The sequence below is a fragment of the Anopheles gambiae genome, chromosome X, assembly GCF_943734735.2.
Source record: "Anopheles gambiae chromosome X, idAnoGambNW_F1_1, whole genome shotgun sequence".
NCBI classification, from domain to species: domain Eukaryota; kingdom Metazoa; phylum Arthropoda; class Insecta; order Diptera; family Culicidae; genus Anopheles; species Anopheles gambiae.
In genome coordinates, this window is record NC_064600.1 from 1,739,382 (window position 1) to 1,753,470 (window position 14,089).

At 48.7% G+C, this 14,089-nt stretch overlaps 1 protein-coding gene across 1 annotated transcript in view; it reads right to left on the minus strand.

The window, feature by feature from the left end:
- LOC5667704 (paired box protein Pax-1) overlaps window positions 1-2,501 on the minus strand; it is a 64,279-nt gene extending 61,778 nt beyond the window's left edge. Inside the window, exon 1 of the mRNA XM_001689292.3 lies at window positions 2,362-2,501. Within this exon, the coding sequence (XP_001689344.3) occupies window positions 2,362-2,371 (10 nt within the window). The 5' untranslated portion in view covers window positions 2,372-2,501. The remainder of the gene's footprint in view (window positions 1-2,361) is intronic.
- Window positions 2,502-14,089: the final 11,588 nt, after the last annotated feature.

The window sequence follows — 14,089 nt, forward strand, 5'->3', positions numbered from 1 at the left end:
TCGCTGAATTCCTCAAGACACAGTCACATGCCGTGCTAAACACTGCACTAATTAAATGCTTACGTCATAGTTTACCCGCTGGTAGGATTGTTGTGATTTCCCGTTGCACTGTCTAGGGTTAGCGATTGCACTGGTTATCGTACTTTTGTCCTCAATTAGGATTAATTTGATTTTTTTTAACATTACGCTACTCGGTACGCCCTCTCGCGATCATGCGTTCGTCCCATAGTGCCCGCCAGCGACTGGAGCCCCAATTGGCATACAACATCCTCCGAAGGTGAACCCTCGTGGGGTGCTCTTTTTTTTATCCCCCACTGTCCGCCTAGTCTTCTAGTCTCGTCACCGCGTCCCGGCCGTCGCTCGAAATGGGCATTAGGTTTCAAAGTTTTTTTTTTTGACATTTTTTGTTCTACGCCCCTCAGTGGCGAGGTGGTAAACGCTCGGAACTCGGAAGCGATTAACCTGCGCTAATCGTGTCTCATACCAGCGGAGACGCCTTAGAACTGGCCGTTCTGGTGTGTACATCTCTCTCTCTCTCTCTCTATCTCTCTCTTTCTCTCTCTCTCTCTCTTCACAATCCCGTCCGTGGTTAAAATACGCACTGGACGCCCAAGCGTACACCGCGGGCGGGAAGCAAACAGAACGGAGAAACATCAAGGACCTCCTAGGCATTTCGCCTCTCGTTTCTAAAACACCCTCCCCTTTCTCCCGCGGCGGGTGTATTCCACTGCTGGTCCGTGTCGGTACGCGCCTTTTTTTTTTCTTTGGGGTTATTTGTTTCGGGTTTTTGTTGTCTACTTTATTCCCGATGCGAGATCTGTTGTAGCTGCTGCTGCTGCTCATCTCCGGTAGCGGCCACCGGGAGTTAACAAATTAACAAATTTTGGCCTCCTCGCGCCACACCGGCCACCGCCAGTGTGTGTGTGTGTGTTGAGTGCAAAGGCGGCTCCCGGTGTTTGGTTTTCGGGGTTTGGGCGTTTTTTTTTTCCTGAACATTTTTTTTAATTTTCTCTCTGTTCGCTCATGGACCTAAACACACATTCCGCGTGCAGCAGCATCAGCAGCAACGGTACACAAACGCCCCGAGAGATCAGGTTATTTGTTTCTGGCTGCGTCTGTGTGTGTGTTTGTATAAGTATTCTCGTCAAAATCAAAATCAAACGCTTCCGAAAGCCAACCTTTGCTCGAGCTGGCACCGGAGAGCGCAGCCGATTTGTTCATCGAGAGCATTCGATTGGCTCTGGGAAAACCCTGGAAGCTCCAGGTTTTCGGCAGCTTCTGGGTTTTTGGGTCGCCTGCAATGACTTTTTCTGGATCGACCTCTCCTGCTCCTCACCCTGGATTCATCCATCATAATAACTTCTTCATCTTCCGCCGATTTCCCCGGATTTCCCAGCAAAAAGCACACCCAGAGTGAGTTTCATCCTCCCCAACGTCTTGGCCGGCCGTCGTTCATATCTTCGGGATATGAAAGAAGTAACAGAAAAAAAACACCATCGAACGACTGCGCAAACTCCAGACCACTGTGAAAACTCCATCCGGATCACACACATACACATTCAAAGGGCTGCTCCCCTTCCCCGTGCCTGGCTCCCTAGCAAAAAACGAAGCCAAAGGATCACTTCCGGTATATCCCGGTCTCGGTGATTTCGCGCAAAAATAGGACGATTGCTGCTTGTGTGTGTTTGTGTTCGCTTTAAATCTATTTTACTTTCACTTTTTTTACACGGCCTGTCCCTGCTCCCTCTCCTCCTTTGCCCTCTCGGGGGGGGGGGGGAGGGTTTTTCAAAGTTGGAGATTTTCTTTCCGGCAGCGCGCTACGACGAACCCACGAAAGTCGGTTCGCCCACCGTTAAACGGTCCATTGGAAATGGGTTTTATCGATTTTCCTCCTCAAAAACACGATGGGAAAAAGTGAAATTTTGCACCAACACTTGGGAATGGTTTGGGAATGGAACAACCACTTCACGAAAGCTGGGAAATGGAAAATGGTTTGGATCGATTTTCTTGCTTTTTTTGTATGTGGAGCCCGAAAGCAAAGAGCAAACGGTGCTAGTTCTCTGGTTCCGTCAATATGGGAATGTCACAACCAGTGCTGGCAGATGTTGATGGATGTGGCAGCATTTGGACCGTGTTACACATGTCTTTGCTTATTAGGCGCACGTAAAAGAGTGCAAAAAGGGCCCCAAATGTAAAGTTTGTTCGAGCAAAATTACCCCCAGATCGAAATTGAAATCGATAACGCATCCGGTTCGAAGGACCAAAACTGTGAGCCATCTTGTATCTTGCAAAAGTGCCTGCCACGGTCGGTACTCCATTTTTTTGTTGTTTTTTTTTTTTGCGATCAAATGCGAAACTTACCTGGCTCCATGATTTCGTACGTGTTGTCCAGGGCGTTGCTTTTTTGATAGCAGAGTCAAGCGTTGATAGTTGATACAGGACGTGCTGCACCGTCGCCGCGCAGCGTAGGTTCAGCTCGGTTCCTTTTCGCGTGGCACACACAGGCACACAGAGAGACGCAGACGCCGAGGATGGCGTGGTGGGTGGCGTGCTGTGTGAGTGTGTAATGAGATGCGTCGACAAGTGCCAAGGGATGGGCGGGGGACGATGACGACTTACGAGCCTTGATTGAAGAAGCCGCTCCCAAACGCAATCCCGCTCAGGCTGCTCTCCACGAGCGCTGCTCTCCTTCAAGCACACTTACAATACACACCACAGATACACACAGATACACAGCGAGCCAATGAAAACAAGGTGGGCTCGAAAAACGGCTCCTCTCGAACGAAAACACGCGGGCGATTACAAGCTCTATTCGATTCACGCGCAGATACATCCACGTCCTGTGTACGATTTGCTCTGTGGGTTGTAAGCCGTTCTTTTTTTCCGTTGACACTTTTCCCCCCACAGCACACGAGGTCTTTCACCCACTCTCGCCCCCTGATCCACGAAACACTATGGAGTGGAATTATGTTTCCACACGTTTAAGGTCCTTTCACACTCTCGCTCCAAAACAACGGATCAAGTGCGCTCGGCAAACAAACAAACAAACAAAAAGTAATCAATTAAAAACGCTTTCCCACAGACCACAGACACTACCTAGCTAGATGGACAGGATGCTGCTGCCAGTAGTAATAGTAGTAGTAGTAGTAGTGGCGGCATTCTCTAGTGCGAAGACCGAAAAGTTGCGTCGGCTCTCCCAGTGGCCGAGTGCGTCCGATTCATTCGGCGGCCTTGAGGGGGGTTCCCTTGCTCCTTTCGGGTGGATTTGTACTGTATATGGGTCAGGTGTGTGTATGTGCGGGTGTCGATCGCCAGCCGCCGGTGGGCACACCACACACGCACGCAGTTTAAGGCACAGTTAAGGGTTTCGCCGTGTGCGCCGACTAGTCCCCGACCGGTCTCGGTCGAGGAGTGGTAGATCCTTTGGCTCGTTCACTCGACTCCTCGCCGTAGGTCCCACAGGTGTCTGTACCCTTTACGGCCAAGTGTTTCTATTTGCCGTCTTGACAGTGTCTACTATAGGTACTCTTTCACTATTTCTTTCCTGAGCGATGCGTAAGGTGGGTTGTGCGCGCACTATTTTGTTTTGCAAGGTACCGAGATAATTGACACCAGGTACCGCTGTCGTCTACTTGCTTGCTCTACTTATCCAGGTGGCTTCTCCCATTCGGGTCGTTGTGACGTGCGCTGCCGTGAAGATGATCGCAGGGGTGGGTTGATGAGCAATTGTTGCTGTTGCTGTTGTTGTGTTGTGTTGACTGACGACGATTGATATTTCCGATCAGTTGCCCCAAAAAACAACGCGCAGGCTCTGCACTGCACTGTCTCACGGTTATACGATTAAGCGTTGGGGGCACATACACGCACGCATACAGAGGTCACACGCAAAGCATCCCCCAATTCGTCCGCTCAAGCAAAGGTAAACACCCACTGCGATTTCGTGTACTTTTTGCGCCAGGTTTGTTGTTGTTGTTTTTTTTTTCTAACAATTTCGCGCCTTTCTTATGCACTCGTTTTTTTTTTCTATGTTTTTGCGGTCGTTTCTGATAATTTAACACACGCAAATATAATCACAAACACGCGCACACACACACACCGGGTACCGTGTTCCCCGGGGGGGCGGTCTTCTCTACTGCACACACGTACACGCACACTGCACACACACACAACGCGCGCTGTAGCCCAACGCACCGTGTACTCACTAGCCAGCGGTAGAACGAGAACTGTGCCGGGGCCCGATCCTGTGCGCGCGTTCATGCGGTCGATGCGGTCCGGTCCGTTGTTGCACCGTCGCACGCCCGCTCGGTGTGCGAGTTCATCCGCGTGAACCACTTCTTTCCCAACACGAAGATGAATCCTTGTGCTGTAAAAAGGGGCGTGTTTGTCGAGATGAATCACATCATCCCAGCAGCAGCGGGACACCACTACTGTTGGTGTTCAGTTCAGATGCACACTCTCACGGGACAATCGTGTTCGAGTGCCCGTGTCACCGAGTGAACCCACCTGATGGGGGGCACAAGCTCCAAGCTGAAATGAATCGATTGCTATCGCAGCGATCGAATGCCGATGAACTCGAGAAAGCTGGCCAAGTTCATCCATCGCAACCAAAAAAACAGGGCGGAGCAAATGGCTTTACCCGTCTGTTGGTGCGAGCAGTCCAGCACTCTGTCCTCGGTGCTGCACAGGCTACGGTGTGCCATCCATTTTTTTTTCGGTTGCTTCTTTTGCTCTTTCTCTCTGTCTCTCTCTCTCTCTTTCGTTCTTCACGACGAGATAAAACTGCATACTCCCTGTCTATTGCGCTCCCGCTTTGGCGCGGCGGGCTTTCGATTTCGGGATGGCGCGTATTTGACGCACGACGCCCTTCAAAATCTACCATTTACCACTCCCCTGTTCCTCGAGCGTCACCCCCCCCCCCCCCTCTCGCTTCAGCTCCCCCCCACCCCTCTTCCCTGTGTTCAACTACCTTAGCCGGAACCGTGCTCTGTGGTTCACGAGTTTTTCACACACAATTTCCGAATCCCAAAAACCCATTTTATTGACAACTTGTTTTTTCCTCTCTCTTTTTTTTTTTAATATTTTGGTTCGTTGTTAATCTGTTTCGTGTTGTTTTCTTCCTGGCAGCCGTTGCACTGTTACGGTTCCGGTTCCGGGGCTGTCTTTCTCTCGCTCTCTCTTACTTTCTGCTATCTGCTATCTGTTTTCTAGTTTGCCTTTGCTTTATTTCACTTGAGCGTGAGCAGTTTTTTTATTCGTTCCATTTTCTTTCTTCAGTTGACACGTTTTAAACACATTTTTAAATGAGTTTTTTTTGTTGTTGTTGTGTTGCGTTACGAACAAGAGGACGAGGGAAAGGACGGGAACGAGACCCTTGCCTTTCCGTGTACTGCTGCCGGGGAAAGGGGGGGGTGTTGTGGCGGAAGATACACATCAATGCACAAAACCGCATCGCCGATCCGATTCTCATTTCCCCGTTCCGTGGTGTGTTGCTGTTTCCAACATTCTTTATCCATTCCCCGCCGCTCGCTCCTCTCCCGCCTCCTTGTTATGCTCTTGCACACCTCGATTTCCCCTTTCTAGTGGGCCGCTTTGGCCGCTACCATTCCGGCTAACGGCTAAATGATGGCGACCTTCACCCCAAACGCAAATCCTCGCGGCCTCGATGGAAAGGATAAAGGATAAATGGCTCTGCGCGCAACAAAACGCAACAAAACGCAACGTTATCGAGCGCGTAAACCCATCACGGTGTAACACCACGGTGCGTGCAGCTGACAGGAAGGATAATGAATATATATGTGTGTGTGTGCGTTTGACCCGATGTGTACGATTGGCTGTAGTAGTAGGCGCGATCTCATTCTGAGCAGCTTTTATTATGTTGCGAGGGACACTAATTCACGGATTTTCCGCCAAACACACACAAACACACACACACACACATACACGCCTTTTCCCAGATTCGATCAGACTGACAGGCGCACGATCAACGACCCTGGCCGACCGAAGATTCAATCACCTCCTGTTCTGCGGGGCGCAAAAGGAAAGGATACCCCCACTTTCCCTCCTCTGCTGCTGCTGCTGCAGATCCTTCATCCTTATCTCCATCCCCGACCCCGTGGTGACTCTATTATTGTGGCTGTCACCAGCGTTTCGGCTCGTTTAGCCATTGTGTGATGCTGCCTGGCTGGCTGCCTGTCTGCCTGCCTGCTCCCGGCTGTGCCCGGTCCCTTTGCTCGGTCGGTCAGCCGTGGCGGGAAGAGGTCAGGAAAAACGGGCCCCCTGTGTGTCTGTGTGTGTATGTGTGTTTGTGGCTGTGTGCGTTCTGGTCTGACGAGACACGAATTACACACTCAATTTTCCAATCGTTGAGCGGCACGAGCGGAACGGAGTTGAATATCCAGTCCGGGCCAGGCCTGGCGCGCACATCCTGCCACTAGTAGCACTGGTTTTTTGTTTGGCGATGCCGGAGACGGGAAAGCGAGAAAGGGGGAAAGGACATCCGGCAAAGATTTGTTGTGCAAATGTGTTGCGTATATAAATGGTGGCCGCTGCAGCGTTTTTGTTTGAGGTGTTTCTCGTGTTTCGCTCTCCGCTGCAGCCTTGTGCCATTATTTGTGGATCCTGTTGGGGTTGGGGAGGGGGTGTGGAGTGGCCGGGAAGTCAAAGGCAGGACGGTTTATGGGTGTAGCCAATATCCGATGCTGCTCGTTGAGTTTGGATTTTCTTCTTTAACAGAAATAAAAAAAGACGTTAACCAATGTCCTAATCAAGAGCTTTACGACTTGCGGCTCATTGACGGCCGGTGACGTTTTGCGTTATCCGGCTTGCTGCAACAGTCCATTAGCCATGTTGGTCAAGGGTTGGTCACATTACAGCAAGGCTGAAGAACACCTCTCGCGCATCGTTGTCGGAAACCGAATAGATAGAAGCCAAAACACACAACATTGTTGCGGACGAGTGGTTTCGGACAAGTCCAGGTCCTATCCGAAAATAGGAATCTTCAAATTCATCAGTCGAAAAGGCGTAGGCTACTGCTCGTAATTCCCAAGCTATTTCAATCAATATCAATTATTTTATGAAATGTGTAATCCTTAGCATTTCCTCAAGAAGTTCGAGCTTTGGATAACGCTGTAAATGATGTAAAAAAGCTACGAGATTGCTTATTTTTTTACCATAGTAGTGGGAGTTGGCTCCGGAATCAGAATCGGCTCTGGAATTGGAATCCTCCTTGGAATCGTAATTTGCTCCAGTAACGGAGTCAGACTTGACGCAAGAATTGGAATTAGTTCCAGAATGAGAATCAGTTCTTGAATTGAAATAAGATGTTCCAGAACCGAAAGCAGCCCGGGAATCTCCATGAGAATGTATCGTTTAAAAGTAAATTTGGATTCTTTGCGGCTACCAATACGTAGTATCATTCGACTCAAACGCCTTTTCCGATTCCGACATCGAATCCGATTCCGGAGCTGATTCCTATTCTGAAGCCGAATCCAATTCCGATTCTGGGGCCAATTCCGGTTCTAATTCGGGAGCAGATTCCGGAAACTAATTGCGGCCTTCTATTCGGAATCGATTCCCAAAAACTTTGGAGCTAGCCGGAATATCGATTCCAACGAAAATTTCGTATTTCCCATCAGTACATAACTACTACGTAATGGCATTCACTTACTCAAAATAATTGCGATTTGGCCCATTTTTCCTAAATGTTTGGTATGTTTTACTATAGATGCAAGATGATTTCACTAAGATGCATTCAAAATTTAAGCCAAAAGCTTCAAACACGCAGTACGATCAAGTTGATAAATCTTTTGATCTTTTTTCGCAACGTATGCCAAGATAACACAGAAATGTCTCACCTTGGACGTGAACTCAAACACGACGATAAATGGAAAAGTAATACCGATATAATTCCTCCAACTTCCAATGAATTACCCGCACCAAATAAGGGAACATTCAAGTGCATAGAATTCATTAAAATGCACGGTTCAAAAGCACCTTTGTAGCAATTTTGCCACTGTCATCTTGCCAAAATGATGTGTTTTATATGATGAATACAGGTTCAGGCTTCATGTATACAGGGAAAAATCGGCCCTCGCGCGAAAATATGCAATGTTAAACAATTCAAGCAACAGAAGCAACTATGTATGCGCCTATCTAAATTATGCGCCTTGCAGCAGCTCCTTAAAATCACGGGCGCATCGCGCTCGTCAAGCAGGAACCACCCACATAGCCAAGCCCGCGCAACACCCGCGTTTGGGCGGAGATGTGGTGAAAACAGTCAATCGACTGAACGAAAACAAAAAAGTTGCCGCCCTTCGGCATCCACCGCTGTCTCTTTCTCTGCCACACTCACCCAAATTGCGACGACGAGGTTCCACGGTTGGCGACTTTTTACGATGGACCATCGAAAAGTCACTCCGAGCGTGCACACGGTCGCGCCCCGTACGCGCGCCCGATCGCCAAAAATGTGTCCATTTCCACATTTTTCACGGCACACTGTTCTTGGTGTGCGGCCTGTGTGTATGGTCCGCTAATCAAATGCGATTTTGGGTGGTGGCCGTTCGTCGTCTTCGCGGCAATCGTAGCAATGACCAATATTTCCAAAGTTTCAGCTTTTCTTGGGACTTTGTTTTGTTGGTTTTTTTTTGTGTGACATTTAGAGAGCTTTGTTTATTGTGCCGTTGTGCCCTAGCTTCACGCCTTCTACCTTCCACTAGCTCAATTATGGTCAATATTATATTAACGCAGTTTAGCGGGAGGCGAAACAATTTCGCCCGCTGCTACCGTTTGCCTGTTCGATGTGGTTTCTATTTCGTTATTTCGGTGCGAGCGCTTGAGTTTTCTTTCTGTCGCCCTCGCTGTCGTTCTGTGGCGCCATCTACCCATGGGCAGCGCTACCGACGCTGTCCACACTTCTTGTTCGAGGCCGACACCGACGACTGTTTAATCAAAGCGCTGCCCATCAGCAACGAACCCGCGCACCCCGTTTTTAATCGGTTCGCCTCTTCTCTTCTGCGCCATTAAGATGCATCTCGTGTCAACACACACATGCGCTCGCACCTTCGTCGGCTGGTGCGGCTGTGGTGCGGCCCAGGGTGTGGTGCACCGATCTGGACTGGCCTCGCACCGATGGAGTGGCCAGTTCCGGACGCTACCAGTTCCGTCTACACCCTTCCCTCGCCTCGCCTTGCCAAGACTCCCCCATTCTACCGGGTTGCGGGAAGGTGTTCAAGTGGCTTCAACCGCATATGCCCCCTTTGCTCCCCCCCCCCCGCATACCCCGCCCCCCCGCAAGTGACACTGCAATGAGCCGCTGAGCTAATACGCGTTTTCGATTCTTTTCTGTTCCCGTGTCCGTTGGGTTTCGTTTCTTTGCTTTTTTTTACTATTATTATTTCGTCTCTACTCCCCGATGGCGCTTTTCAATGGCTTGGCAAATATGTGTGCTTGCCATGTCCGGTTGGGGTTTGTGCAGGAAACGGAGGGTTTTTTTTTGTTGTTGTTGGTGTTGTGCTCGTGGCCTTTTGGCCGGCGCTACTTGACGCTGCATCCACCCAGCGACCATCAATCGAGCGGCGGCACACAAACAAGCAGACGGTGTGTATCCTTGCCGCCGTGTGCCATCGCAGTTGGATAGATTTGAGCGCGAATGGTAAAGACCCCATAGGATGTGCATTCGGTTGGCGTTTACGAGGTTCTCCAAGTAAATGAACAGCAACAGGCAATGCAAGATCAACGTGATTAAATAAGTGGTTTAACAGAGTTTTCCCGGGACCAGAGATCTTCTAAGTGGAATTGCCTTACAAAGCATACTGCACAAATAACTAGTTTTAAGTTCTTAACAATTTCATGAAGAGCCAATCGATCCAAACATATCTGTGTTCATGTCAAAAGTATGCTTCAAGTCATCTGAGAGATTTGATATGATTGAACCTGTGCAAGGTTTGACAAAATGCAAAACATTCCCTAAACGGTTGATAGAAATTGGAATTAGATAACTTTCTCTGATGATTCTCGGTGCATAGGGACAACAATAAATACGCGTTGGCTTAGTTTTTAAAATCATTCTAGGGCGTAAACAATTCCTGTAAAGCTCTGATTGATAGCGTATGTTGGATTTTGGGTTAACATTAATATTTCGAATATGAATTCAAATAAGAAAGCACATACCAATTAGAAGGAATTAAACCATAAGGATAAAACTACTTGACTAATTAGGACTGCAGGAAATGAACTGCTCGAACTACACGAATGAACTTGGTAATGAATTAAGTAATAAACTAAGGGACAAACGAATACACAGTTGCAAACAGACCGACGATTAATGTGCACTCTTCTCATTCTCATCAAATTTATACTAAGCTAATATCACAATCCAGCACTTTAGTGAATATATTTCACAGCGTATGCAGGAGACAAGCTGTCTAAAAATTACAGTTAAATAATTTAAAAAATTACCCCAAAATGAGGTTTGCTTTGCTTAATTATATTATTGGGATGTTAGCGCCAGGGATTTTAATTTAATTTTACCATTCTGAGTATTCTCGCTAGCTTTAGTCTGTTTTATTCAAGCTACAATAAATATGCCTATCAGTACAATAAAGCGTAGCAATGGAAGCGATTCTCCCTGTTTTGCAACATCCACATCTTGTGTCCAAATATGTTGCAAACTTACGTCTAGCTCTTCATTCGTAGCTCATGGTGAAAATGCTAAATATCAAATGGCAAGCGTAATGCTAATGTTTTATAAAAGTTGCTACTGCGATACTGCAAATCGCCTGGGCGTAAAGTGCATCAAGCTAATCTCACTCTCACCCAATACAGTCGAAACCATTGGTTGACTTAGATTAGATTTGATTGATTAGATAATAGATAAACACTCCCTAGGACTCCCAGAACAAGGAGCCCGTTTTGAGGCTCGAAACATTGCGATTAAACAGTTATAACTATCATCTACATTGCAACCAAACTAAGCCTAATTCTGTTCAGTTCTCAGTTATAAAAATCCAAAGCTTATAGCCTTTTAGATGTTTGCTGACAACGTTTAGTTCGGCCGAGAATGTCGGCACTGTTGCTCTGCTAAAAGCCATCAAAGCGTTGACGCGCTGCACATCACAAAGTGCGTCACGACTTAATCCACATACACACACAATAGCGATACAATCCTAATCCTACCGAAAGACGGGTGACGGGAGTGTGTGTGTGTGTGTGTTTTTGCGAGCAGACCGCCAGCCGCGGCAGGTTACGATTAGGCGCGCGCGCGCACAATAGGAAAACTACATTTCCCACCATAGCCGTGTTACGTCAAATAATCTCTTTCGCCCCGAGAATCGATCGGCCCGGGGACAAAAGGCCATTGCTATACACGTCGCCCTACCTGGCCCTCCCTTCCCTTTTCGGGTCACAAATTGCGTGTTGCAAAAAAGGACGATAAAGAGAAAAAAAATGCGCGATGATCGCGATACCGCCAGTGCACGGCCCCCCCCCCCCCCCCAAACCAATATTGTGTGCGTCGGATGTGAGTGTTTAATGTGCGTTTTTTGTTGTTGCTGTTGTTGTTGTTGTTGTTGTAATGTTACTCCAGGGAGAAACTCCTCTAACAGTTTCCGCTGCCAAATAGCTGGGACAGCGCTGCCGAAAAAGGATAGAAACAGTGATCCGCTCCTCTGGTGCTGCTGGCTGGCCTGCTAGCGGGACCTTTATTCCCTGCCGACCGGTTAAAGGCTCGCTCGCCGGTTTCGGTTGCGGGCCCAACGGCTTAGCCGAAAATATACTTAAAACCGTACCCTTCGATGGCTGTGTGCGTGTGCTTTGTTGTGCTGCGGCAAACGCCGCGCCAGCTCGGCTGCGCGCCAGCGCACTTTGCTCGGGCCACGGAGGAAAACCCCTCGGCGGCGGCAATGCAGTTTCGGAAAAGACAAAAGTCTGCCGGATCATTGCGCATGGGCCAATGATCTGCACGAGATTGCCGAGGTTTTTGTGTTGTAAGTCCGAATAAGGGGTATCTATGCTTTTTTTTTTTGTTCGCTTCCCGTTGTTGCTGGTTGGCTGGTTGGTGCTTTGCTGTGCGCTCTTCTCTCCGCCGAACGATCCTCGAACGACCTCACACACGCTGCTTCACGCGCGCCCCAGACCCAGCAAAGGCAAAAAAAGAGAAGCCGCGTTAGAGAAGGTAGAAAAAAGCCTATGCCCTGAAAACCTCCGCCACATATGGTTCCGGGACCGAGGCACACACACACATACACACCATCACTGGAAAAATAAAATAAAGAAAAGACTACTGCGTCGTGCGTGTCACGGCAGCCAACCTTCACCCGACCACGAACACGCGAAGGGTCGCGCAGGGCTCGAAAATTAAGACTCTCAGCCCACAGGACACAGGACAAACATGAGGATGACGGGGAGCTGGGGATGAAGTTGGAAGTGTCGTTACTGCCGCAAAATCGCATCGGAGAGGACATGTGGAAAAGGACATCCCTGAGCGTGTACATCCATCATCGATCCCGGGGTTGTTTTTTTTTTGACACATCCCGCAAAGAGAGCGAGAGAAAGAGAGGTAGAGAGGCGGACAACTGAGCCACCCGACACACACTCGCAACGTTTGTTCCGGGCCGCGCAACAACAGTGACATCGAGCGACCATTTGAAGCTCATTTGTTTTTCCCCGTTTTATGTGTAGTTGCACGGCCCAGTCGGCCCAAAAGGCGATGCGCCGCTCGGGACAAGTGCTGTGCAGGGGATTGTAGGGTGTTCAGCGCGGGGCGCGGAGGGCAGAAGCAAAATAGGAACCGAAAACCCCGAAATTGACACCCGCGCACTGTGTGACAAACTGGCGGGTGCGTTTTTTTTCTCTCTCTTCTTTCTCTCTTTTCGCTGCTAAAGATGTCGTCGTCGTCTGCCTGCCTGTCATCGGTCATCGGTCGCGGGGTTTTTAAGGCTCCGGTGCTCGTTAAGGGCAGCGAGAAACAGGGAAATTAAAAACGGGAGGAAGTTGGACCAGCTAGTGGGAAGTCCGGATTGGAACGCGCGGGAGTAGCGGGAGAGGCAGAAGGCGAACAGGGTTCGGTTACAAAGCTCCCGCGCGTTCAACTCGTAGGTTAGGCCCCTGTTGTGCGATCGTTCGACGCAATCGACGCGATCATCATGCTCTCCCTCCGTGACGGCATTCGGTCACAGACACCCCATGTACGGGCGAGCTGGTTATGCCTTCGGGTCATATGTCAAACCCAAGGGGGAAAATGTGTCCCGCTTTTGCTGTGTAGAGACTTTGTCCACTGCCCGATAGACACATGCGCGCGCGCGCGCGCATCTACCGACAACTATCAGCAGCTCCAGGCAATGATGAAGGGTGACGAATGAGTTGACGGGGGAGACGACAGTGTGACAGTCTTGAGCAAAGTTTGATCATCGAATCCGTTGATTGCTTTGATCGCTCCGCGTTGCACCGGGCCATTAGGTCAAACGTTTTATGGCTTGTTTGTGCTAGCAAGGCTGACTAGGTGGTTTAGCGCAAACGGTAAGCTCACTGCTCGAGCAAAGCAGCAGGTAGAGTGCGCCAGGTTCTAGCCGCGCTCCGCCCGGGGAGAACCCCCCCCCCCCATAATATGGTGGTAGTTCCTGAAACTTTTACTTAGAAATTATCTCCACAAGAGCTCTCGCGCAATTAGTTTAATTATATCGCTTAGTGTTTCCTCATTTTGTCTGATCGTCCATTAGTGAGTGGGCTCAGAATGAATCAACATACCAAGTAATATGTATTTCATCCAGTATCACCGACTAAGAATCGGTAGGAGAAGAAGAAATGTTACGAAGGCAGCAATTCTGTTGGACTCGAATCACACGAAACGAATGGCATGTATTCAGCATAAACTTTTAGCACTTTTTTAATTCTCTCTTCCACAGTGATGTGAATATTCATTCTTTTCTATTCTATTTTGAATCAGAAAAGAAGAGAAAGAAATTTGAATCCACTCTTCAACGATTCATTAACAAAAAAAAAAAACTTAAACTATTACATTGGTGTTCTACTCACTCTGCGCCGAATCTAGCTATCCATTCTTTGCGGGTTCTATTCAATCCCAAATCAAATTCTG